This window comes from Apteryx mantelli, chromosome 3, assembly GCF_036417845.1.
Source record: "Apteryx mantelli isolate bAptMan1 chromosome 3, bAptMan1.hap1, whole genome shotgun sequence".
In the NCBI taxonomy this organism is placed as follows: domain Eukaryota; kingdom Metazoa; phylum Chordata; class Aves; order Apterygiformes; family Apterygidae; genus Apteryx; species Apteryx mantelli.
Window position 1 is genome coordinate 13,924,022 of NC_089980.1, and position 25,718 is coordinate 13,949,739.

At 35.6% G+C, this 25,718-nt stretch overlaps 1 protein-coding gene across 9 annotated transcripts in view; it reads left to right on the forward strand.

Annotated features, from left to right (window-relative positions):
* Positions 1-25,718, forward strand: part of USP34 (ubiquitin specific peptidase 34) — a 149,745-nt gene that overhangs the window by 101,040 nt on the left and 22,987 nt on the right. For all 9 annotated transcript variants that reach the window (XM_067292718.1, XM_067292723.1, XM_067292722.1 and 6 more), the window contains 18 exons: positions 1,686-1,869; positions 7,912-8,075; positions 9,042-9,107; positions 11,502-11,648; positions 11,737-11,793; positions 11,892-11,969; positions 12,751-12,845; positions 13,849-14,021; positions 14,608-14,761; positions 16,264-16,342; positions 17,928-17,981; positions 18,076-18,171; positions 20,575-20,639; positions 20,736-20,811; positions 20,910-20,957; positions 21,704-21,769; positions 23,268-23,348; positions 24,638-24,723. In XM_067292718.1, the coding sequence (XP_067148819.1) occupies positions 1,686-1,869; positions 7,912-8,075; positions 9,042-9,107; positions 11,502-11,648; positions 11,737-11,793; positions 11,892-11,969; positions 12,751-12,845; positions 13,849-14,021; positions 14,608-14,761; positions 16,264-16,342; positions 17,928-17,981; positions 18,076-18,171; positions 20,575-20,639; positions 20,736-20,811; positions 20,910-20,957; positions 21,704-21,769; positions 23,268-23,348; positions 24,638-24,723 (1,769 nt within the window). The remainder of the gene's footprint in view (positions 1-1,685; positions 1,870-7,911; positions 8,076-9,041; positions 9,108-11,501; positions 11,649-11,736; positions 11,794-11,891; positions 11,970-12,750; positions 12,846-13,848; positions 14,022-14,607; positions 14,762-16,263; positions 16,343-17,927; positions 17,982-18,075; positions 18,172-20,574; positions 20,640-20,735; positions 20,812-20,909; positions 20,958-21,703; positions 21,770-23,267; positions 23,349-24,637; positions 24,724-25,718) is intronic.

Below are 25,718 nucleotides of genomic sequence, written 5' to 3' on the forward strand. Positions count from 1 at the left end.
CGGTATCCCTTGTGCTACTTTCAAATGAGAGAGACTTCTGTCCCTGGAAAAAATTGAAGAAGGTATCTTTGGGGAAGAAACATTCAAAAATTTTGCAGATGTAGAGGGTTTACTGTCAGATTATTTAGAGAACTAAAATGATAAACTTTTAGAATGATGTAATATTTAAATGTGGTTTGTTAAGATTGCAGCCATTTCACTGAAGCAGCTAAATGTAAGCTTTGGATCGTGTCATCTGCCCTGGACATAAAGTCTGCCTGTGATGGCCACTTCTGAGGGAATGTGCTGAAATACTGCTTTCTAAATTCTGTAACATTTTCTTCTTTCATGGTCACTTGTAATACCACTTACATGGCTACTTAGTAACACTTCCTTTTGTACATTAGTAATGTTTAATTTTGTTTAAATTAGTAATGTTTAGTAATGGAAGATGGAGGAAAGCCTCTCACCATTCTACACTTCTTTAAAGGTGGTGTAGTTCTGGAAGGGTGTGACCACATTTTCTTACAGATCTATAAATCTTGGGGTTATTATTGCCTTTTTAGTGCTTTACTTTTATTCTAATGTTATTGAATTAAATTGACTTAAGGGAAGGTATTGAAGTTTGGGCATATTTCCATCTCAGTTTGTTAGTGTATTAAACTGGGAAGGTAAACATAATTAATGATACATGTTATGTATTTGTCATCCAAGTCAACCTGGCTTGGCACAGCTATGCTTTTTGCCTCTTACAGTCCAATCAATATTCCAAGCAGGTAAACTGAAGTGATAACATTTGAACTTTTACAGTCAACCTTATTCAGTGAACAATGTAAAACAGACTTAGTACACACGGTACATAATATAAGTGCGTGTTTTGTGAGTAATTAGTGATTCATAAAACCCAAACTAGAAGCATCATTAAAGTCATGTGCTGTCTTTCACTGAGTGAAACTAGTCTTAAAGTTATTAAAAAATTACATATGAATAGTTTGTCAGAATAAATTATCATTCATGAAATCCAGACCCCCTATTAAAGGCCACTAACTTCCCTTACTGATTTCAGTAGCACCAGGATTTTATGCTGTCTTTACACATCAAAATTCTGTTTTTCATTGTTCGCACAATTTACTTTTATCACATATAACAAAAGGACATGTTTATTATACATGTGCTTTTATATACAAAGGAAAATGAAAGCGTATATAGGTCTGCGAGGTTGGATTTCTTAGTGTTTTTTATGATAAAATATGTATGATACATTTCTACATTATTGACTATTTCTACAAATTATGCCATTGTCAATTTTTCATGTTGTGTATCTTCGTTAATCAAAAAAAGTCTTTGTTCTTAAGTTGTATCCATGCATTTTCAAGTTGCAGATGTCTGGCAGACTGAATTTAATTTTTCTCTTTTTTCTGTGATCTTTTGCCACATGCTGGAGATAGCATTAGGAGAGGATAATTTGGCATTCTTTTTCAGCAGACTTGTTTCTCTTTAGCCTGTAATATGTTTACAGTACACTTCCTGTAATATAGAGAAGACTGTTGAAATTCACAGTTCAAAACTTGTATACAAGTCATAGAAAATTCTATAAATGATAGAGGACCAGAAAGTAGAAGTTTCTAAAAGATTGATAATAGATGACTGTCGTCTTTTAAGAATTTGTTCAAACTGATAAACCTGCTCTTTGACTTGTTTTACAGGAGTTTCTAAGAGACATCTTCAATCTTCTGTTCTTGCTGCCCAGTCTAAAAGATAGACAACAGCCAAAATGCAAGTCACATTCTTCAAGGGCTGCTGCTTATGACTTACTGGTAGAAATGGTAAAGGGGTCCGTGGAAAACTACAGGCTGCTCCACAACTGGGTTATGGCACAACATATGCAGTGTAAGAACCTTTATTCATGTATTATTCATGTACTTAGATGTCTACATACAGTGCTAGCAGCATGTTTTCATGCCTCTTGGCTTCTATGCTTCCTGTGTTTTAGAAACTCAATTCCTATGTATCTTTTGTAAATTACCAAACTTTTAAGTTAGTTAATATTTTATCTTTGATTTTCAAATTCTAATTATGCATTTTTTAGCTCGATAGATTTTCTTTCTTATGCCCAGTTTGAATTTCTGTAACCTGAGGATCTGTAATTTATTATAATCTATGGAATTGATTTAGTACCTTACAATTCAGGAAGGAAATTAGAAATCTGATCTAATACTTTATTTTGTGTTCTGTACTCCTTTTCTGGAAACCTTCTAAAAAGCCTCCAAAATGCCCTATGTTTAGGGAAAGTGCACAGAATATGTTTTATGAAAATATCTGGTATTTCTGTTTGCTGTGAGTACATCTTCAGCTACTGAGCTAGTTTGCATCTCTCCAGGTGCAGTCATCCATTTTCTACAGCTAGTGTTTTTCTCCTTTCAAATCCCAATTATTCATGGTTGCTGCAGTTTTTGTAACATTTTCTGCAGTTCTTGCTTTCTTCCAAATATTCTTCTCTAGATTGTTTGTTCCTTCCTACTTGAGTTCTCCAGAGCCATCTGGCCCGTGGTCCTAATCCATATTCAGTGTATCTCAGGTCCATGAATGTGAATTTTATTGCAACTGGCAGTGGGCAGTCGTCTCTTTCTGAGATGCTACTGTTCTCTTGGACTGCTGATGCTGCACTTGTTTAAAGTCTTGTCATTCCATTGATGTGATCCAAAGACTCTTAAAATTGGAATTTTTCACTTTGCTTATCTTTGTAATCTGATTGCTCTTTAAAAATCTTAGTCTTAGTCCTGTCTCTCCCTTCTTCTTAGGAGAAACATTAAGGAAAACATTATAAATTTCCATCCTGTCTTTGGTGGTAATATTCTGGTTCTGTGGTTCGTTGGAGACATTTTCAATCCTGCCACTTGTACAATTCCTGTCCTCTAATCTGACCAATTGCCATATCTGCTGTTCTACCATTTTTTCTCACACACTATTGATTGAAGCCAGGATGTTTATGTCGGTTCTTAAGGGGTTGTTTTAATTGAATGCAGCAAAATAAGGTATGGTTTTCATAATGAAAACATCTTCTTGAAGGTTCTCTAGTGTATTTTCTTCAAGGAAAAAAAAAGATTTAAGGCTTCTAATTAAAAAAGAGATGTTAAAAGGACTCTATCCTGGCAGTCATTAAAATGTTTAACTGTATACTGTTCTTTATACTTAAACAAGTATGAATAATATAAAGTAGTTGTAGTAAAGTCTTAACTGCAGCAGCATTTTTCTTAAAAGTTTCCACTACCATAGCTCCCTTCACCGGTGGATGGAAGGAATGATGTGCATGCTTTTTTCTGCTTTGCATTTTGCTGTACTGAACCAGGTGGGATTTACCAATATGTATGTCATTCCCAAATTGTACTACTCCAAATATATTTTTTTTAAATCTGTGACTTCTGTTTCTGTAGAAGATTTGATCTCTTCTGTTTAGTACTCTGATCTGGTTCTGAGTGAGGAAGATCGTCTTACCCACTACAGTTATTGGCTTAAATATCTTTGTGGATAAGGTGCACAGTTGCATTGCCGTGTTGTACACAGGTAGAAGATGAGAGGAAATTTTCTATCAGAGATGTCCCTGTCCTCAGTATGGGTGAATTGGCCTAGTTGGTAAGAGACCATATCCAGGAAAAAAAAAGAGGTTGGAATAAATAAATTGAATGGAAGTAAGGGGATGAGGAAATTTGACAGTATAAAATGGGGAGGAAATTGTCTGGAACTCATTAAAATTAATGGGCTTCCCTTCTAAAGCAGCAGTCCTAAAGGATAAAGTGAAAATACACAGCATTTTTAACCGGAGACATAGCAATGTCTTCATGCATTTTAAATAAGTGATACCTCAGGAAATTAACTGCTAAGTATCAAGTAATATTCTGATTGATGTCCCCAACCTTTTTCCATGTATTTCTCAATAAGGAGGGCCTACATTGAATGCAGACTCTGATCTTAACTGGTGGAGGGGTTAGATACCCTCTATTGTTCATAAAATCTCTTGTAATTTATTATTATTATTATTATTTTAAGATCAAGACTAATAAAAATGTTAAGTTCAAAGGAGGAGGAAAAAAAACTTAGGTGGCTTGGTTTCTAGAAAGTTCTTTAAGATAGTGGCTGCTGTTATGTTTGGAGCAGAAGCATGATCAGAAGGTGAAATACAGAGAAATGCAAGTTCTCTTGAGGGGAGAAATTAGTTTTACTGTACTTAAAACAGGATGTGAATATTGCAAGTTCTATGTCTCCCATCCTGAGAAAAGGCTGTTGTCTGTAATGACAGAGAGGAGTAATGAAGATAGACCTAAATGAGGCCAAATTTGCCTTTCGAATTAAAATCCATAAGGAAGAAGGAAGGTTTTTATCAAAATGAAGACAGATGCTTAAAAATTGCAGGGGTCAGAAAATAGGATCCTTCTGAGAACAGAATTCCTAAAAGCCCTTTGTCAGATTTTTTTCTTGCATATTAAAAAAATCTATCTTCTTTGCCAAAATATATCTACACTAAAAGGAAAAAATATTATGTAGAAGATCTGATCTGATCATCCTTTCACTTTTAAATTGCTCAGTTTTGGGGTGGGGATGAAGTGAGGTGCAGATAAATCTTTGCCTGTAGATATTCTAGAATACAGACATTTTTCACTCAGCCAGTTGTCTTGGTGATTCAGATAACCAAACTCCTATAAAACTTAAAAAAAAATAAAATTAAAAAAAAATCATAGTCTTTCGTCAGTATAGTAGGATGCTGGGTTGTATTTAAAAGAGTGCGGTTTGATAACGGTTTGCTCTGTAATTCAGGTAGAGTGGATCAGCTCTTGTTTAATCTGGTTAAACATGGCTGAGAGGTGGATCTTGAAGGACACGAGAAATAGCCTGATATCTTTGAAATGTAACTCTGTTCCTGAAGCAGCTGCTGGACTTTGGGACCTTTTGATGAATTTTTGAGCCTTCCATTTGTGGTACCTGGGCTTCTGAGGGCAAAGACCTCAACTGGTCCTGAAATAAGAGTGCCTTTGTTCAGAAGCATGGCTTGCTGTCTCTTCAAAGAAGAACTGTTATTAGTTAAGGCAGAGGAAGATGCTCCAAATGTTCTTGTAACATCCTAATTCACCTTTTGTGATGTAGTGAGTCAACATCTATTACTCTACTTATAGCTCATCCAGTTGTAATTACAGAGGAATCAGATGCCTTCTTTTTACTTTACAAGAACATCTTCCCCGCTGAACTGAGGAGAGCTTTGTTTCAGTTGGCCAACCAGGCCAAGCAACCGGGTAGCATTAGGTCATGCTACTGAAATTTCTTGAAATAGTAGAATTAAAACACTTGTTCTGTGCTTGAAGCTGCAGGGCTAATAGTTGTTTTGATGCCAATGCCAAAGTGAAGATTAGAACAAGTAATTGTGCAGCAGAATATCCTGTGGGTCTGGTATTTGAAGATTTGAGTATCTGTTCAGTGGATGCCAGACTTTTATTAGCTGAATTTATAGCTGGTCGTATGGATGGAGAGGAAACTGTGATGAGCCTTTAATATTTGTCAAAATAATTAAGAATTTAAAATTGAAATCTTGAACCTCCCTGGCTTTCGTGGATTGTAAAATGACTAGACTACTTTTTTGCTTTTGTCTGATAGCTGGACATACACTCTAGTAGAGGTACTGAATTATTTGTAGGACATTCTACCTTTCAGGAGAAGCACAGCAGAGGGCCCCTGGGGATGGATACCAAAGCTAGATGCATTGGCAGTTTTGGGGTCAAGCTCCTTACATACCGAGGAAGGTAGGCTGGAGTCAGCATCTGCGGACACTGGAGTAGTTCTTCCATAATTTAGAAAGAACTGTGCTTGTGTCATCTAGTTGTCTCTGCAGCTCACATAATTACTTTTCCGTGCCTTTCTCCTGCGTGGGATGCTAGGAAGAGAAGTGTTTCAGTGCCTGGAAGCACTAATCACTTACGATCACTTACATTAGAATCACTAATTACTTACAAATAGTTTGTCTAGTCTGGCTACCGGCTTCTTGACCAGCAGATGAGGAGACCTTTCCCTTTCTTCTCATTTCTTGGCAGCCAAATTAGAACAAAGTTTATTAAGAAGAGTCTGTCAGACTTGTCTAACTTGTCTAGTTTCCTACTATGTAAGAATACTATATATATACTATATATGGTTGATATAGCTGGTATGAAATATAGAGGAAAAAATTACAGGAACAGAAAATCTTTTTAGTCTGATTCTTCAAGCAATTCACTTCTTGCTTCCCCCTTCTCTTCTCATAGATTTCAGATTTCTTTGGTATGTATGGCTTTGAAGTACAGTAAAAAACATTCCTTCTCTTCCTATAAAAACTCTTCCCAAGTTCATTCATGTTTGTGTATAGCCTTACAGCTAAGCACTTTGTTCCATTGCACTCTTATGTCTTATTTCTGATAAGCATCTACTTATTTCTGATAAGCATCTATCCATCTTTCATACTGATCAATAAGATCTTTTGCTAGTATGGCATTCATTGTAGTGGATGTCGTTCTGAAACCAGCTTCTCTTTTAAAGGAAGGGTCTCACTTCTTGTATGGTATCTCTAACACCAAACCTGTGTGTTTTGTTTCGAGAAGAGAAGACTCCCCAGCTTGAGACTCTAGGCGCAGAGACTCCATTTGGCTTTCTCTCAGTGTGACATGGGGCTCACGTGAATGGGTGGTGTGAATTTTGGAACGAGTAGTTTGTGTGCTGGGGGAGTGACCTGTGTGTGTTTGGGAGCTTGTTAAGTGCTGTATGTGTGATCAGCTGAGGCTGTGTAACTGCTGTGTGTGTGTGACAGAGAGAGGGCATACACTGTGGTTATCCAACAAGTAGCTGATTTGCTTCCATTTTAATTAAAACTTTTGCACTTAATTCTCTAACATTAGCACTTATTCATAATTCAATGCACCTTATGGGAAAATACAGAGAAAGCAAAGAGAATAAGTGGATGAAGGATGTGGGAAGGCAATAAGAATGGAGGAAATAAGAGCTAATGGTCAGAGGACTGGGAGGACATCATTCCAGAGGCTGAGCCTCTTTCTCTGTGCTCTTTCCAGAGAAAATCAGGCAACGGTGAATGATAGAAGTTTAGAAAGAGCAAGGCTTAACTTAGCTCAAATTCAGCAGAAAACCTACCTTTTTAAAACATAGCCCTTATTTTTCACATCGCCTAGTTGTTGTCACTGTTCAGAATTCTGCACTGTACTATAGATGGCAGCATCACCATGAGGCTGCTGTGAACAAGAGGTACAAATACTGGTTAATCTCCAAAAATACGTCTTAGGATCAAATATTATAAAAGACTTCCTTATGTTTAAAAATGCATGGCAACCGATGTTTATAATTTATGAATGCCTTTGATATATGGTGAAAACATTATATGATTTTACAAAATTTTAGTTCAAAGGTAGAGGCTAGAAGATCATGACATATAATAATACCCCACTGCAGAGCACTACACAATACTACAGAACAGCTGTAAGAGATGATGCTTGCCATGAGTAACGCGTGAGAACTGCCTTCCTATAAAAGTGGCAAATCACTTGCAGCCCAAAGTAGTGTGTTCTGCTGTGCTTTCTGTTACCCAGGGAGTAGAGGTGAGGATAAGATGTATGGAACCATGTCTCTGTGCACCACCTCTCTTTCTAGGTGGCCTCTTGCTTTTCTAGAGGTAACTAGAGAGGATGGTTCTTGTATCAAGACATAAAGTGATCTCCCTGACATACCCATCATGCATTTGCTTAAAAAACAGGTAGTCTTGCTCGTGTCTGTACATTTAGAATGAGAAACAGGATGTATTTTATTAATGTAAGCATAAAGTTTTCAAATTTATTTGTGTCATCTTGGTAAATTATACTTTGAATTGTTTTTTTTTTAATTTTTTTTGGTGATTTATACTTTTTCCAGCTTCCCATGCACCTTACAAGTGGGATTATTGGCCACATGATGATGTTCGAGCTGAATGTAGGTTTGTGGGTCTAACTAATCTCGGAGCAACTTGTTACTTGGCATCCACTATTCAGCAACTGTATATGATTCCAGAGGCCAGGCAAGCAATCTTTACTGCAAAGGTATGGTTTGGGGTCTTCCATTCCTTGGGTGGATTTTGGTAGAAGTTTAAATTTAGAGTCAGTGTAAAGGCTGATAGAGTATAGACTTACTTTTAAGATTTACTTCTTGCTGTAATATATTTCTTCAGGATTGTTAGTTTGCTTTTTGTTTGGTTGGATTCTTTTGCTGATGTCTAAAGCGAAGAGAGATTTTTGTAAATATATTTGTAATGCAATATGTTTCTAAGGTGAAGGTCTAATAAAGCATATTCTCAAATTCATATTTATGTTGCTATCAACTACATTGATTCAAGTTTGTTTTTATGTGTATTGTGTTGTTCCGAACTCCAAGTTTGTCATCTTGTTAGAAAAAATGTTATTCTTGAATGTTTATAAAGTCCCTGAGCATGTATCTTGTGCTCCCAGAAATATTGCAAATCCTATAAATTATTATACATTGGGTAACTTTCAGAAATATGATATTATTAGTTCTAGCTATTTATTGTAACAAAGAAAGCTTCGTTTTGATCCCTGACGTGAACAGGGCATATATAATGTGTGAAACACCCTAATTGACAGTGTCCTCATCGTTTTTTATTATCATTAAGTTGTTAGTTGCCACTTAACTTCATCTAGAATTAAACATTTATAAATAAAAGTAAAAAATAAAATTAAAAAAGGAAGCTGCTGATCTGTAGCTGAATGCCTTTCTAATACTTACCAAAAGCTCTTAGCTGGAATAAGTTTTTAGAAAATAAAGTTGCTTTTTGACATAGGTTTAGTGTTAATGTGCCAAAATATGAGCAGTAGTGATATATAAGTGTAAAATAGTGTACTATGTGTTCATGTGCACAATCTTTTTTCTTAATTGTCCATAATAAAGTTATGTTTTTTTATTTAAAAAGATGATTATTTCATCTTTTTAAATACTGTTTTTGGAAAGTAATAAACAAAAAGATAAAGTCGTCTTTTATGAATTTCTTTTAGTATTCAGAAGATATGAAACACAAGACCACTCTACTAGAACTCCAGAAAATGTTTACATACTTAATGGTAGGTGCGAAAGAGGATATTTTATAAAGTATCCCATTTTCCTTAAAAGAAAAAAGAAAAATGTAGCTACCATTCTATATGTGAATTCTTGGCAGCTTAAGTCTGTTGCGCCTAAGCTGTAAATGAGGGTCTTGGCTGAAATAGTTTTTACCCACTTTAAAGCTGTAGTTCAGCAAATCAGTTAAGGAAATATTGGCATAATTTATGATACTGCACAGGTTTTCATGAAGAAGCAATGTAAATCTTAATCTAAAATAGAGTTTAATGTTGGACACCAGCTATAATTAACCGGCCCAAGCTCCCAAACACTAGTGACTGTCTACTGTGTTCTTGAAAAATGGTTGTGAAGTGAATGGATGGGAACATCAAGCTCAGGTTCCATAGTTGGAGAATGCTTCATCTATTGAAACCCTTCTGCCCAGCATGCTAATGCTCAGGCAAGCATAGTGTGTTTGCTGTTGTGCCAAGAGCTCGGGGAGTTAAGTTGCGAGTGAGTTATAGGTATGAAAATGAAGCCTGCTCTTCAGTTACAGTCATGGTGTAGCTGGACATCAGGGCTGTGCCTGTAGGCATGCCCTGTCCCCTTGAGCTGCTAATTCCCTGGGTGGTCCAGGAGCTCCCTGGCCAGGCATCTCCGTAGATGAAATAGCGGAGTGGTTTGAGACAGTGAACCAGTGTGGAAGCAGGAGATTGTCTCCTGCCTTCACAAGTAAGTATTTGAGTGATTGCTAAAGGAGCCCTCCAGGAGGGAATTTGGGGGAGTTTGAGAAATCCCTGTGCCAGGCCTAGTACAGTTCGTAAAATGAGGTTTGTAAATTGTCAGTAGAAACTGTTCACACAGGACAGTCTTCTGTATGGAGCTAAAGATACTTAAGCAATGCTTTGTCTGTAGTTAAGGGGTGTCAGTAGTGATGACTTACGCATATGCTGGGGTGGTCGTGTAAGACCATGGCCAGCTGGATGATAGGAACTGAGCAAAACAGTGGTTCAAGGAGTCAGTCCAGATCTAGCTGAAGACCCCACTGCAAGGATCCCTGCTACAGACTCCTGTCACTGCCAAACAGTGACTCACTGCCCTGTTAGGGAGTTTTGATTCCCTTTGTGAGCATGACCCTCTGCCAAGATCCCGATAAATTGTTTTTCCTCTGACATGGATGTCTGTGCAACACCGTTGTCATTCATCTTGTTGTAGAGGGTTGAACTAGATTCTTAGTTCAATCATGGAGCAATTTGGGGAAGTTGCCTTCTCTCTTGTTTGCCCTAGTTTCCTTCTGTGTAAAATAAAATATATTATTTTTGTTCATTGCATTTTCCTTGCTCCAGTGTTTGAAAGAGCAATCTGTTAAAACAAATCATTAAAAACAACTAATACTTTTGAAATTCTAACAGCCTGAGTAATAAATATGAAGCATTACATAGGTGTTTGCTGTTGTTAAAATAGTGAAACACTGCCTGAAATAGTGAAAGTATTTTTAATAGGATATAGAAAACTAAAAGGAAGACTGAGGAGAGCTGAGTAATTTTTCTTCTTTGCAATAGCTTCTGCGAAAGAAATTCATAAGCTCTTTGGAGACAAAAAGAGAAGAGGAATGTAGGCATCTACTGCCTGCCATGAATCACAGAAAAAAACAGATCTAAGTATTTGTGTAGGTGTAAAATAATTTAAGAACATAAAATCATATAAAGATTTATTAAAAGCTTGAAGAAAAACTTTGTTCCAAAACAGATAATATTTACAGGAAGCACTGTCTCGCCACACATCCTTAAAAGAAAGAAGTGCATATTTAGAGTATCCTCTTACTATAACACCTTCAGGTCATTTTCATCATTTACGATGACAGATTCAGCTGTAAATAAATTCTACATTCCCAGTGTGTACAGTATTGAAATTGGATGATGTGTTCTTCAGAATTGCTTTATATGAAAACCCTTTTCTCTGATTGAACACTTGCAGTGGAGAACTAGGTGATGCAGTTTTATCCCACAGAGAAGTCTGAATAAGAATTAAGCAGTTCTCAAGATCAAAGTCAGTAACGTCCAGAAATGCATAAAGATACTCTGATGTTCCTCATACTGTATTTTGTGGCAGAACAGATATGCAAAAAGTGAATATGTCACATCTTTGGCAAAATACTTTTATTTTGATAATGGTTCTCTTGTGATCAGTTAGGTAAAAACTGCTTTCCATTTTATCATAAACATTTAAACACTTACCAAACTTTATCACCAAGTAGGCATATTATATTATTATATACTGTATATAATTGCATATATCGTATATAAAATAGGTGCATTTTTGAATACAATTTTGTACACGTATGTTCAGTATATCTGTGTGACTTAAAAATATAAGGATTTTGTGTTGATTTGTTTTGCTTGTTTTTTTGCCTAAAGGAGAGTGAATGTAAGGCATACAATCCAAGGCCTTTCTGTAAAACCTATACCATGGATAAGCAGCCACTCAACACGGGAGAGCAGAAGGATATGACTGAATTCTTCACTGACCTAATAACAAAAATAGAAGAAATGTCTCCAGAACTGGTGAGTTATTAAAGGGGAGCAAAAGGAAGCTTGAAAAATTATGGATTTGCTCAAGTTTTCTTGACAGAATTTATTAATTCATTCACAGAAAAATACAGTGAAAAGCTTGTTTGGAGGTGTTATTACAAACAATGTTGTTTCTTTGGTAAGTATTCTTTTTCCTATCCATATCTTTTCAATATATATTTTTAAACTTACAATATAGTTATTTCATTGCTTTTCTTTTTCATTGCCGTGATTTAGGACTGTGAGCATGTTAGTCAGACTGCTGAAGAGTTCTATACAGTAAGATGCCAGGTGGCAGATATGAAGAATATTTATGTAAGTAATGCGAAGCTGCGATGCATAGATCACAGTTGTGTAAATGTAATAAATGCAGTTGAGTGTAAGAGATTTGTCCGTTATTGTATTGAATATGTTAATGCTTTTTGTATCTGCACTGTAAGCTTGGTGTATTTCTAGGTTGCTATTACTAGTTGCTAGTACTAGGTAATCTGGTCGAGTTGTTTCATCTTTTCAATGCAACATGCTATCAGCTGGTGCCATTTGACATTGATTTACAGTATTTCACTAAAGATTGTGTTACAATCAGTACTTACTACATACTCGTTTCTTGGTTTTGAAAAAGCCATGGTCACATTTTAAATGAGAGATTTGTAAATATCAAAAGATTTTATGTGCCCACATGAACTATTGCTTATTAAGTTAATTTAGAACGTACATCAGGATCATTTTAGGTTGATTTTTTTTTTTCAAACAATTATTAATCCACACACTTTGAATTTGGTTTTAGAGCACTTCAATTGTTTGGAATAGCTTGGAATATAGAGTACCGTTTTTCTAAACTGATTCCTTAATTTTGTGTCTTGGTTCTAGGCACCAGTCCTTCTATTACAACGTCAAACCAATCTTACAGTACAGATGTATGTTCTTGTTGCAAACTCTTTGGTGACTTTAACCAACTTTGTTTCATAATTCATGGAAGTGTTGCTGATTAAACTTATTAAAAGATCAAGAGAGGGTCCTGTAAAGTAGTAAAGCAGGGCATGTAAGCACAAGATATAAATACCCAGTATAAACACAAGCTCCTCCTTTTTTATAGGAATCTCTTGATGAAGTAACCATTAAAGACACCTTGGAAGGTGACAACATGTATACATGTTCTCATTGTGGGAAGAAAGTGCGGGCTGAAAAAAGGTATGATTAAGAAGAAATTTAACATTCCTAATGTTTCTTATCGGTAAATTACTGAGTTTACTATTTGAATTAGAGCAGTCCTTGAGATGAAACAGGATCATGCCCTCATTGAGACAAAGGCCTTTGAGGATGTGATCCTTATGCAAATGGGCATATAAAAAGATAGATTTCTAAAAGGAAGAACGCAAGACATTTTAGAAAAAGATAACCTATTCAGTAAAGTGTTCAAGACCTGTTTTATGTAAATTAGAAGACATTTGTACCTGGAATTAGTACCTTTTGAAATTTGTTACTTTTCCTGTTTTTGAAAAATGAAATTCTTTTGGCATTTGTTCAGTATTTGTATTATTCATTATGGAAGATAATTGCTTAGGCTTCATATCTAATCCCAAATTTCTCCTTCTAAATTTGGTAACTTTTAAAATCTTTCCATACTTGAAAATGTCTACTAAAGCACAGAAAAATAAAACTACCAATTTTGCATTATCTTTTTACTGCGGTTAACAAAATTTTATTCTTAAGAGGAAAAACTTCATAGCTGTTTTTTGTAGGTATTATAAACGACATGGGTGTAAGAGTACACCATTTGAAAATCATTAATGTGCAGTTTATGAGATTGAACACAAGATATGTTCTGCATTGAGATTTGTCAGTCACAAAATAGTAACTCCTTCTAATGATGGGCGTTGCATTGCTGAATGCCTTCAGTGTTCATTTTACTACATCTGTTTAGTAAACTATTATTCTTGCCCTACCAGTAAATTTGATGTCCATTCCAAGGCAAGATGATAGCCTAAATGGAATTGTTCAATAAGCTAAATTTGACTTTTATGCCATCAGTCTGCCCTACTCTAAGGCATTGTGATTGCTGAATTCTACGTTTTAGGTGACTTTGTAACTGATTTTCAATTTTATGCTTGAAATAAATGGCTTGAACATCTTTGTGAAAATATCATTTAACCAACTAAGGTTTCTTAAATCTTTATTATTTTTAATCTTTCAGGGCATGTTTTAAGAAACTACCTCGTATCTTAAGCTTCAACACAATGAGATATACATTTAATATGGTAACCATGATGAAGGAGAAAGTCAATACACATTTTTCATTCCCTTTGCGTTTGGATATGACACCTTACACTGAAGATTTCCTCATGGGAAAAAATGACAGAAAAGAAGGTATGCCTCATAAAATGAATTCAGCATTCTTTGTCTCTTTCATGTTTCTGCCATCTGTATATGTCACCTGCAAACAATTAGTGATTTTTTAAAGAAAATAGAATCAAAGAAAGTTTTAATCAATCTGTATTTCCAAAGAAATTATGCATTTTATTTAATATGAGAAAATTGACCAAGTATTTTCAAATTATGCCTAAAACTGTTTATGAAATATGAAAGAAATTGCAAGTAGCTACATACAGTTAGTTATTGGTCTACTTTGGTTTTGTAGAGCAATACTTGAACTTCAGAAAATGGCTGACCAACTGCCATAATAAATAAGATTTGCTAATTTGGAATAACTTAGTTATTAATTCTAACTTCTTCAGTAGTGGTGCCTTGCAAAAAACTGCAAATGTTTCACAAGAGTAGAGATCTGTGCTGCTTCTGTTGGGTGTGGATTTTCTGGCTGTCTTCGTTGTGCAGTGCTGAAAGAAAAGGAAAAATTTTAAGTGTAACTGCAGGAAATGTGTATGTAAGACACACCAACGCTGAAGTTCAGATGTTCAGGAAATAACTGGCTAAATGTTGTATTAAATTATTTAAGGTTTTAAGGAAGATGGTGAATATTTGAAAGAGACTGAGAGTTACGAGTATGATTTGATAGGCGTGACAGTTCATACGGGAACAGCAGACGGTGGACATTACTACAGTTTTATCAGAGATATAGTCAACCCCCATGCTTACAAAAACAACAAATGGTGAGTTATACAAAGCAAAATTCTATCATTTCTTATGTTTAAGTTAATAAAAATTGCTGACTCTGTCCGACCCAGTCATATAGGAGATACATGCTGTAGGTCCCTTTCAAGAGCCCAAGGTGTTGGGGTTTGATAGTTGTAAGTATATTAACGTCTTAGCATGCATGATCGTGGGCTGCAGCTGTAATAGTCGTGGAGCGCCCTGGAGCCAGGGGCAGCAGCAGAGTGCCTTGCTAGCGTTACATTACAGCCAATGCTTGTTTCCTGACACAAATATTGATGACTATATCATAAATACTTCAGTGTATATAAACGGTAAGATTTAATGTTGTCCTTCATCATAAAAGGTGGTTCTTACCTTTGAAGAGCATACAGCTACATTTATGAATTTGAAATTCAGTTCTTTTCATTTTGTCAGGTTTCAGTGAACCAAATTTTCTTCTTTGTAAACTCACTGAACTCTGTGTGGAGGAAATGCTGTTACAATACTTAGGTTATTAAAATCTGTTCTTAGTGTGCTTTTTATATGTGGAATATATTGTTTTCACATTTCATTTTTAAGTTTATTTAGCTAGTGATTTTTGCCTATTGGTCAGTTCCACCCGGATGCGATTTACAGTGATATGCTGGACTATTTGACAGTATTTATATTTCTATTACTTGTTTCTAAAGATTAAAAAAGTGGGGATAGATGCCTTCCTAGGCATAGGTGATGAGCAGAGACCTACTGATAGAAACATGACCAAACACTGTGCAATATTTTCTTTCTTTCTAAAAAGAATTATAGTATTTTGTTGCCTATGACATCTGACTTTAATTTGGGAACTTCTGTATACATTGGCCATATCATGGTGATGAAGAGGGAAAAAATAGTTGGAAGAGGGAGCCCTCGGGACAGGATGACAGGCAGGCATGGAAAGGGGGGAGTTCTTGCAAGGTGACACAGAGCAAGGAACAGAGCACCAGCCATTTCTGGAAGTCATATCTCAGTTTCTCAGCTAAGACACTGAAATAAGAGACAAGATTTCCTCTCTTCCTCTTCTCTATCCTAGCTGGCTGGAGCATTTTTGAAATGGTTCCCACTGGCCACCCAATCTCTGCTCCAAAGGCAGTGCAAAAAGTAGACCATCTTTCTCTGAGCCCTGCTGTTACATGAAATGGTTCTCTGCTTTTTAATTTTGATTTCCGCTTCACTCAAATTGAAAAGAGATAGGCAAATCTCCTTGGCTACATCAGAACTCTGTCTCCACCAGAGGCAGGGTAGAGAAATGGGAAAAATAATGTGTGTCTCAATTGAAAAAAGATATCTGTTGAAATCCTAACTTCCTGTGATCTTATTGAAAGTCACTTTTGGGATCACTTTTTACTTTGCCAATGTTTAAAACAAGATTTTAGTAATTAATAGGAATACTTAATCTGAAGAATCCTCTTATGTGTTTGTTGTGCGTTTACCTGCCTGGAGCCACGTAGGGCAGTTGTGTCAAAAGCTTACTCTCTTACAGGTATCTTTTCAATGATGCTGAAGTAAAACCATTTGATTCTGCCCAGCTTGCTTCTGAATGTTTTGGTGGAGAAATGACTGTAAGTTAAGGCTTTTATTTTTCTCATGTTCGACTATTATAATCTCTGCTCTGAAGACCCTTTCATGAAGGGTTTCATAGTGTTCACCTTTGGTATATCACCTGTTGTGAATGTATGTGAAATGGTTGGAAGAGTTAGCTGAGTTGTATTATATTTTAGACATTTTTGTTATGTAGGTGATGCTTAATCCTATGTTCCTGTTGATCAGCTGTTCCTCCCACTGTTGGTCTCCTCAAGTGATCTTTTGGGGGATGAAAGACTTTGCAGAGTGAGACTGTTTCTGCAGATGATGCAATTTCTATTTTTTCTTCACTTTCTCTAAGACACCATGCTTTGAACAGAGGTTAAGCTGATAAAGAAGAATGATTTTAATTCCTCCTGTACCAACTATCATATTAATTTAATTTGTGGATATTGATCCAAGTATTTTTTTTATGTGTTTTTAAAAGACAAGTATCAAAAATACAGCCTAGATATTACTAATGAATCAAAATAAATTAGTGAAGTCAGTCTCTAAAAGTTTAGGTATTTCTTTTACTCTTCACTATATCTATCATCATATCATTTATTTACTTACAAGAAGTGAGGATGCTGCTGCTTCAGGAAGAAATCAGGAGCAGGAGCTTCAGGAAGCCGGAGAAGGAACCATTCTCTTGGATGGCCTTCTTGCTCAGACTGTTGACTGAAGAAATAATTATTTCAAATCTATATCTATACCTACTATACCTATTTCTGAAGAACAAGGCTTTTTGATCTCTGCCTAGACTTTATGCCAGTAATTGCTGGGTTCTGGTCCGAGAACCTCTTGTGGTCAGATCCTTGTTAATTGGTGACAACTGAATGGTGTCAGTTCCATGTACAGCTATGCTGTTGTTCAGCAGGACAGGACTTTGAGCTCTGATATCAGTCAGTAATTTTCAAGCTTGGAGATCCACAGGCTTAAAGAGTTTTGCTTGTTCTTTTTAAAGTAAGAAGATAAAATTTCTCAAGTTGGTAAGATGTTTGTTTGCATTTGGAAGTGCAAGGTTTCTTAATCGGCTTTATCTTTTGGGTCACCTCAGCGTCTTTTGCCATTGGTGTGAATGTTTTTACGCAGTGTTAATACAAACAACTGTAAAATGACTCTCAAACGTACTCAGGGTATGCCTGAATTGGTCATTGTTAAAAATTATATAGGTATATATCATTTTATAAAACACATTATTAATAATGCAGTATCATATTAAAGCAGTTATGTGAATAAGTGATAAAGACAATATGCTGAAATAAAACAGAAACGGTTGTTTGGCAAATAGGTAAAATATCTTTAGGTTCCAAAAAAAGAGGAGGTATCTGTGTGATGAGGCAAGGAGCTGGATAACAAGCAAGGTCTAAATACTGCATAGCAGCTTTGAAAAATTGGAGTGGGCCACTGCAGAAGAAAGAAGGACAAGACTATTTGTAATGCTTTGAGCAAGAAATAAATTGTCAGTAGCCTCTCTGTAAATGCCATGAAGTAGTCCACTTGCACATTTACCTCAAATTATCAATAACAGACTATTTAAAAAAAGGTTTGTCATTAATTCTTTTATTTTCTTCTTGACAGACAAAAACATATGATTCGGTGACTGATAAATTTATGGACTTCTCCTTTGAAAAGGTATTTTTCTCCAAACACTTGTTATATGGACATATTTCTACTTTCATGATTTATCCCTCAAAGCAAAAATTATACAGATTTTTTTTTCTTAAAGACACACAGTGCTTACATGCTGTTTTATAAGCGGATGGAACCAGAGGAGGAAAATGGCAAAGACTACAAATTTGATGTTTCATCAGAATTGCTGGAGGTACAAGTTGATTTGTTTTAACACCAATTTAAAAATACTGTAGGAAATCCTAAATAAATCAGTGGAATCTGAATAAATGCAGGAAAACAAATATAATTTTAAACAACAAGATGGCAGTCCTTTCATTTAGCTATTTTTCTCAGGCGAATGTTGTCTAATAGAGTATCAGCCTTTATTCTGTTAAAATAATCATTATTTTAGTATCAATTGCTTTTAATTGCTTGAAACAAAATTCATTGTGAAAATTAGCTGAAACGTACAATAGCTTCCAAAAAAGACAAGTGCATTTTTTAAGACTGTTGCTAAAACTTAGGGGGAAAGATCAAGATCAGAGGATACAAAATACCTTTCCCAGCACTGGCAGTGTCCCTGGGAGAGGGTCTAGTTAAGAGGTGAGACACTGTAACCCTGGACAATAGCGTCCTTTAGATTACGCCATCGTTGTGAGGGAGGGCAGCTGTATCTCTGAGCTTAGCAGTAAGACCCAAATTCAGAAAATAATGGTAATTGCTTCAGGTCAGTAACTGAGGCGGTTGAAATAACCCCAGCTTGGAGATACATAATGCTCTTCAAGCAGTAGAACGTGAGTATGTGTATTTAAAAAAAAGAGAGAGAGAACAACATTTCTGGACTACTTGCAAGTTCATTATAAGAAGACCAGTGTAAATTCTGAGAAATTGTGTTACTTCACTTTGGTTCAGGGTTCTTAATTATAGAAATTGTTTCCAGCAAAAACATGTACTTTAACTGGTCACGGTCTTCAGTATCCAAGTCATTTAAATAGCGCTGTAGTGGAGAGTGGATAAAAATGTCTTGCTGGGTGCAGAGAAACACGGCTGTAATTTTACAGCAATTCTCACTTTCAGTGGTTACTTTCTCAATTGTTAGGTCTAGGTGAAACCGAGCCAACCTGTCTGGAAAACATTTTGCAGCTCTCGTTGTACTGGTCAGTGGCTTTTCGATAGGAAATAAATTAAGGTGATTGCCATTGCTTATAAATTTGAGACATGTTTTCTCATTCTGTCCCATAATTTTTAATTCAAATACCTGAATCATTCTGCTTCATATCTGGAAAAAATGCGAGAGCACTGTTTTCCTAGGAGTTTTTTTTACCAGCTGCAGTATTACAGGAAGCATTCTGATCAACCACCACCCTTGTCTCCGCTTCCATTACTCCGCAGCCGCCTGCTTTGAGGGGGGCATAACAAGAGAATAGTGTCTCCACTTCTCCAGTTGTTTCTTTGCACTTTTCCAAGTAGATTATGACATTCTCAGGGAAAGCAAGATAAGAACACAACTCCACGTGCTTGCAATAGGGAGCAACAGTCCGAAAAGGACCCCTTGCTCCACGTAGGCCTGGAGGGCATAGCCCAGGTGTTAGTGAAAGGGGTAGGTGAAACACGAACCGGCAACAGCTGCTTCTCTCTGCCCTCCTCAGTGTTGAGGGCTGCTCTAACTTGTGACACCTGGCTATTTCTATGAAGGTGCTGCTTAGGCTCTGCATGGTCTGAGGAACTGCAGAAGAAAAAGCACAGGAGCACTGAGTGTGTTGGTAGGGACCTCCCTGTACTAGACACATCCCCCGCGTGGGATTTACAAGTGGTTCTTCTCCCTTTTTATCTACTGAAAGGCCAGTGTCTCTGCTCCTTCTGGCCAAAAGCACCACGTTAGCAAATCTCTCAAGTGTTTGGCTCTTAACTTAAAAGGGCTGCTCCTTCTTAGCCAGCAAATCAGGTTGCACTTTCTAGCCTTCTCAGTTTTTGAAAATAAAAGTTTTGAAACTTTAAAATTGTTTTTATATGAAAAATACTACAAACAGGTTTGGTCAAAACCATGATTTTAGGAAGAGGAGCAGAGGGACCTGGCATGAAATTCTGTTCTGGGTGATGATGGAAAGTCCAATCTTACTCTTCAAGAATTCATCAAAAGCTCACAGAGGCTGTTGAGCTTTGGGTCAGAACTTCAGCCTTTAGCTATACCAAGCCAGGCTGTCTGAAAGCCTAAGTGATCTGAGTCAGAGACTAAGTGCTTAGAGGGTTTTTAAGCTATTATACTATTGCAGACATTGAAGTATGGTCTTGACCTCACTTTTTTTTTTTAAAGATGTTGGACCAATTCTGAAAAACCTCAGCCTAAAAATGGGAGTAATTAAGATGTAAAAAGGAGATCATAGAAGAAGGAAAGGATACTGAGGTCTGTTCTGAAGTTGTATGGCAGGCCAAGCTAGCATCTGCTGTAATAAGAATAAACCAAATTTGAACCAATCCTTTCAAATAAAGGGATTAATTTTCCTAGGAAAAAATATTTTCTTTGCCATGGCAAATGTTTAAATATTCTTAAAATCATGCTTATGTAGTGAAATAAACTGCTTTCTTGTATCTGATGTTAGCATTTTTTCTTCAGTGGATATGGCATGATAACATGCAATTTCTTCAAGACAAGAACATTTTTGAGCATACGTATTTTGGGTAAGTTTTTCATTAAAAATGTGATTTTAAGATGTCTTTTCTTTATGCAGATTTTCATTATTTATTTTAATTAACAAATAAAATTACTGACTCTAGGTTTATGTGGCAGCTGTGTAGTAGCATCCCGAGTACACTACCAGATCCAAAAGCTGTATCCCTGATGACAGCAAAGGTAAACACTTCAAAAGTGTATAATGCTTATTTTAAATGGAAGCTGTTTATGTTTTAACTCAGGCATTTTATAATTAATGGTGCAATTTTTTTTTTCAGTTAAGCACTTCCTTTGTACTAGAGACATTTATCCATTCAAAGGAAAAGGTATTCTCCTTACTTGTAAATTCTCATTAAATAGCTGCATGAATATAGTAAAAGTAAATGTCTGTACTTATTCATTAAAGAGATATGATTTTGAGATGTAATAAGTACAGCAGTTGATATGAAATTAAAAAGGCATTTTAATAAATTTATAGTAAACTGCACAATAGAAAAATTGTGGATTTCAGTTTTAGCTTACCTTGTTCTCAGCAAAACAGCAGGAACAGCAAAACTTGTGTTCATTTTGTTAGAAAATTCTTGGGTGATTCAGAGATGAGAACTGTAATTTTAACAAGCACTTGTTGAAGTTTGGCTTAGAAGAGATTGTTTGCCATTGAGCAACAGTGGTGCTCATGAATTTTTAAGTTTTAAATATTAGCTTAAACAAAGAGAAAGTTTTATTCTATCCGAACTATCTTTATTTTCAGTCAGATTTTACTTCCTTCTTGTCTGGCATAATACTACTAATTCTAGATGCATCCAGGATTAGTAAGAATATGATTGCAATTACAGTTGGACAGAATGGCATGAATGATAACTACATGTTATATATGACTTGCATTAGTTTCAAAGCACATACTACTGTTTTTGTGTAGATGCAAATCATTACTAGTTTGTAAAACATTTAGTGGTTTTGAACTATGTTTGTTCTTAATATTCAGTAATTTAACTGACCATTTAAAGATGTTTAAACATTAGGTTTTAATTTATTATTTTAAGTTACAGCTTTTTCTCTATTTCTTTTACAGCCTACAATGCTTCAGTGGATTGAACTGTTAACGAAACAATTTAATAACAGTCAGGCAGCTTGTGAGGTAAGTGACTTAGGAACTCAACAAAGTACAAACCAACTTCCTATATATTGTTTTACTTTTCTAGAGGCTCATATCCCTGGAATATTCTGGGATGTGAGCTACTGTGTTTGGCATATTTGTGCACTGTGAGATAAAATTCATCCTTTCTGACCATTGCAGATGCTGGGGAATAACTTGGCTTTTATTTTCAGAAACCTGTGGTGAGGCCACAGGCCAAAAACATTTTGTAACTGGAATAAAAGCCTGGTCGTGTCACCTCCCCTTTATTTGATTGATTATTTCATATTGATTTGTGCTATGTTACAGAGCAGTTTAAATGAGATCATGCAAAATAAATAGACAAATTTGTGCTGAAGGAATAGAGAGGAAGGGAATGGAAGAGAGAACAGTGAGATAAAAGGCCGTGGTGCCATGAAGGGACTTAGAAAAGGAGTAAGAATGGACAGTGCCAGAGTTAGCTGGAAACAAATTCATACAGAGTCTTGCTAGTGAAGCTAAGGATCTAGAACCCAGTGTGTATAAAAATTGAAAGCTGCTAGAAGAAAGAAGAAAAAATGGAGTAATGGTTTCATATAAAAACCTTCAGGAAACTCCTTGAAAGGAGTCAGGGAAAAAGTGGAGAGGGAATGAGAAACCATGGGCAAAGAATTCACTGTGGTGTTGGTGAAAACACAGTTTTTAGATATCGAAGAGAAAATTGTGATAGACTTTCTGGGATAATTGGACTGTACAAGGACCCTTATTACCTACTGTATCCTGCAATAGACTTTATTCAATACAAATGAATTCGATTCATTGTTCATTTATAAATTCTAGGTTGTTAAATCATTATCTAATATTCAGTAATTGGGTGACACAGTTTCACTGGTATGGGGTAGTCCTAAGGTGCTTAAAACAAGTAAAGACATTTAAAATAGAAAAGAACACTAAGGTACAATTAAAAGGAATAACAACTTGGATTATTTATTTTCAACTGTCTGTCTTTTCTGGTGAATAAAACAAAATTCTGGGAAAGAGAAGACTCATCTGAATTATTTGCTGAGTCTAACTTTGTATGAATCATTCTCTGTTACTGTTGCACATTTTCTCTTTTGGGAGATGGTAAAGCTTTTTCACATTTAAAATCAGAAGGGATCTAATTCAGGAACTATGTTCGTCTTTAGGCCTATCCCTACTCTGCAAGATTCTTCAGTTTATGCTTCACTGTGAGCATCATTTTGAATTCTGTTGACATCATTCTTCAGGATAAACATATAGGGATAAGAAGATACTGAATGTAAATTTATATTAATGTTTATTGCTCTTGATCTTTATTCCTTCCTTCTCATGCACCAAGGACATTCAGATTTCCATTGAATTAATATTTGCTTTCTCCTTAATAATTGCAATATTAATATCTCTTTAAACTTTAATACCATGCAAAATGAAAGTTAGACTAGAATGTATTTTTGTGTTTGTTGATTTGGAACAAAACTAACAAAGTATATATCTTCTGCAGTGGTTTTTGGACCGTATGGCTGATGACGATTGGTGGCCAATGCAGATTCTAATAAAGTGTCCCAATCAGATTGTGAGACAGGTAAGAAAAAAAAACATTATTATATAGATCAAGTGACTACTTCACCCATGAACAGAAATGGCTAATTATTATGACGCATATAGTGATTCTGAGAGTTTTTATTGATACCTTTAATTGTCCTATTCTTTCCCATTCTTGCTTATGATTGAGAGAATATGTTTGGCTATGGGATCGTTACTGTTCAAAATGAAATCTGTATTAATATAGTGCTGTGGTTGTACAATTAGGGTCACAAAATATCACAATAGATATAATTCAAGGTTCCTGCAACTCCCACGTGATCTCCACAAATTTGGAGATCCTACGTAAAATATTTTTTTTTCTGAACTGGCTCAACAATAATGTGTCAAAAAATGTGTCATGTTTGGAAAATAAAATAGAATAAATTACATACATTTGGTAGTCCTAGTGAAAGCTTCTAATCAAAATTTCCCTTCTGCCTTTGTTTTTTAGGGGTAGATTTAATTTTATTATGTTGGCTTATTATGCCATAAAGTTACATTAATACTTTTTCCTGGAAATGCTATAAAAGTGAAAAAACTATATTAATAGCATTTGAATATTCACAGTTATTAGTAAGATATGAATATTATTAGTAGTTTCACTTATATGTATACTTTCTTTGCAAGTTGTTTATGTAAAAACTTATTATCAGCAATTACTTCCTCTCACCTGAACCTCCATTTAGGTTAAGTCATGTGATTATTATAGTAATATTTCCACAGAAAGACATGCATAGTTTCTGTATGCAACACCTCATTAAAGGAATATATTTCATGGGAAAACTCTATGCTGGTTCCTAGGTAAAACTCTAATCCTTTGAATGCTTTATAAATGAGTGGCTTTTTCATTTATAAATGAAAATAACCTGAAAAAATCTCCTTAAATTTTTCACAAAAGTCCCGCTTATAGACAGAGGCAAAATAGAAAAGAGTTTGCCAAAAATATCTAAACGTTTCAGAAAATGGGGATAGAAGAAAAAAACTTTTATAGCCAGCAGTCTTGAGGACATGCTTCAGTGCTATACAGTGCACGCTAATATGAAAAGCTGGTTCTAGGCTCCCTCCATAAGAACTGTTTATAAAAACCAGGTTTGACTATTCCTTTAAAATTCGACACGTCAATATGCTTATAATCCAAGCGTGGTCATCTCAGTCTCAGCTTTAATTATGAATCACATAGAGCTGGAAATAGTGTTTGGAGACTGAATAGTCTTTGTTGCAAAAGCAGGTGTTGTCATATATTTAAAAAAAAGAACACTCAGAATTTATTTGCTTATGCCTTTGCAGATGTTCCAGCGTTTGTGTATTCACGTGATACAGAGACTGAGGCCAGTGCATGCACATCTTTATCTCCAGCCAGGAATGGAAGACTGGTAAAATCATAGCACTGGAAAATTTCTTTCTATTCCATGAGTTCCAGCAGCCGCTTTGGTTTACTGAAATACTTTAAACAGTCTTGTAAAAACAAAACTGTACTTTCAATTGTTCTTTATTATTCTACACTAAATACGCTCATTCATTTAAAAATGCTGTTGTGATTGGAGAAGTCGGTGTATATAGATACATTAATTGAAGCGTTTGTTCCCTTAGGCTAGATTTTCAGCGTGGCCTTTCTTTTCAGTGTCAGTCACCAGCTGCAGGTGTAAATATGGCTACTTATACGTGACAGTGTGATTGTAAGTTGGATCCAGAGCTACACAGGAGTCATTTTTTGTTTTTAAATCCAATATAAGAGGTTGGAGGTTAGAATCCAGTCCTGTGCCATGTAACTAAATCACAGTTTTAGCCACAAAGTAGAAAAAAATATTGGATTCTGTTTTTTCTGCTAATTATCAAGAAAACTGTCACTTCATCTCCAGCTGTAAAATATTTGTTGTTGTTGATACTGATGTAATCGGAAGAAGAAAAAAAGTGCTTTTTTTTTCCTAATGCGCTGGGTTACACTTGTGATCCTTTTCCCAAGCAAAAATGGCAGAGTTTGTGATAACTGTAATGCCATAACAAAATTCAGGGCATGAAGACACAGTTTTCATAACAGAAAATAGAATTTAATTTTCTCTGGATGCCTTATTTTAAAATACCATGCCACTTACTTTGTTCAGTGTTGATATCCAACTTTTAGGGCATGAATAAGGTTGAACATTTGTGTTTTCTGTCTTGTCAGGATGCTTTCCCTGTGCTTAGGAGACTGCCTTTCCCTAGTGCCACACCATAGCCAGACGTAACACCGTTCTTTCTTGAAACTCAGGAAATTTGACATGCAAATCAAGGAGATGATATAAGTAGGAGATCCCATAGTCCAATTATTTTAAGAGTTCTTTTTCTCATTAGAATCTTGGTTCAAAATACTAATTTTAATAACCATTCA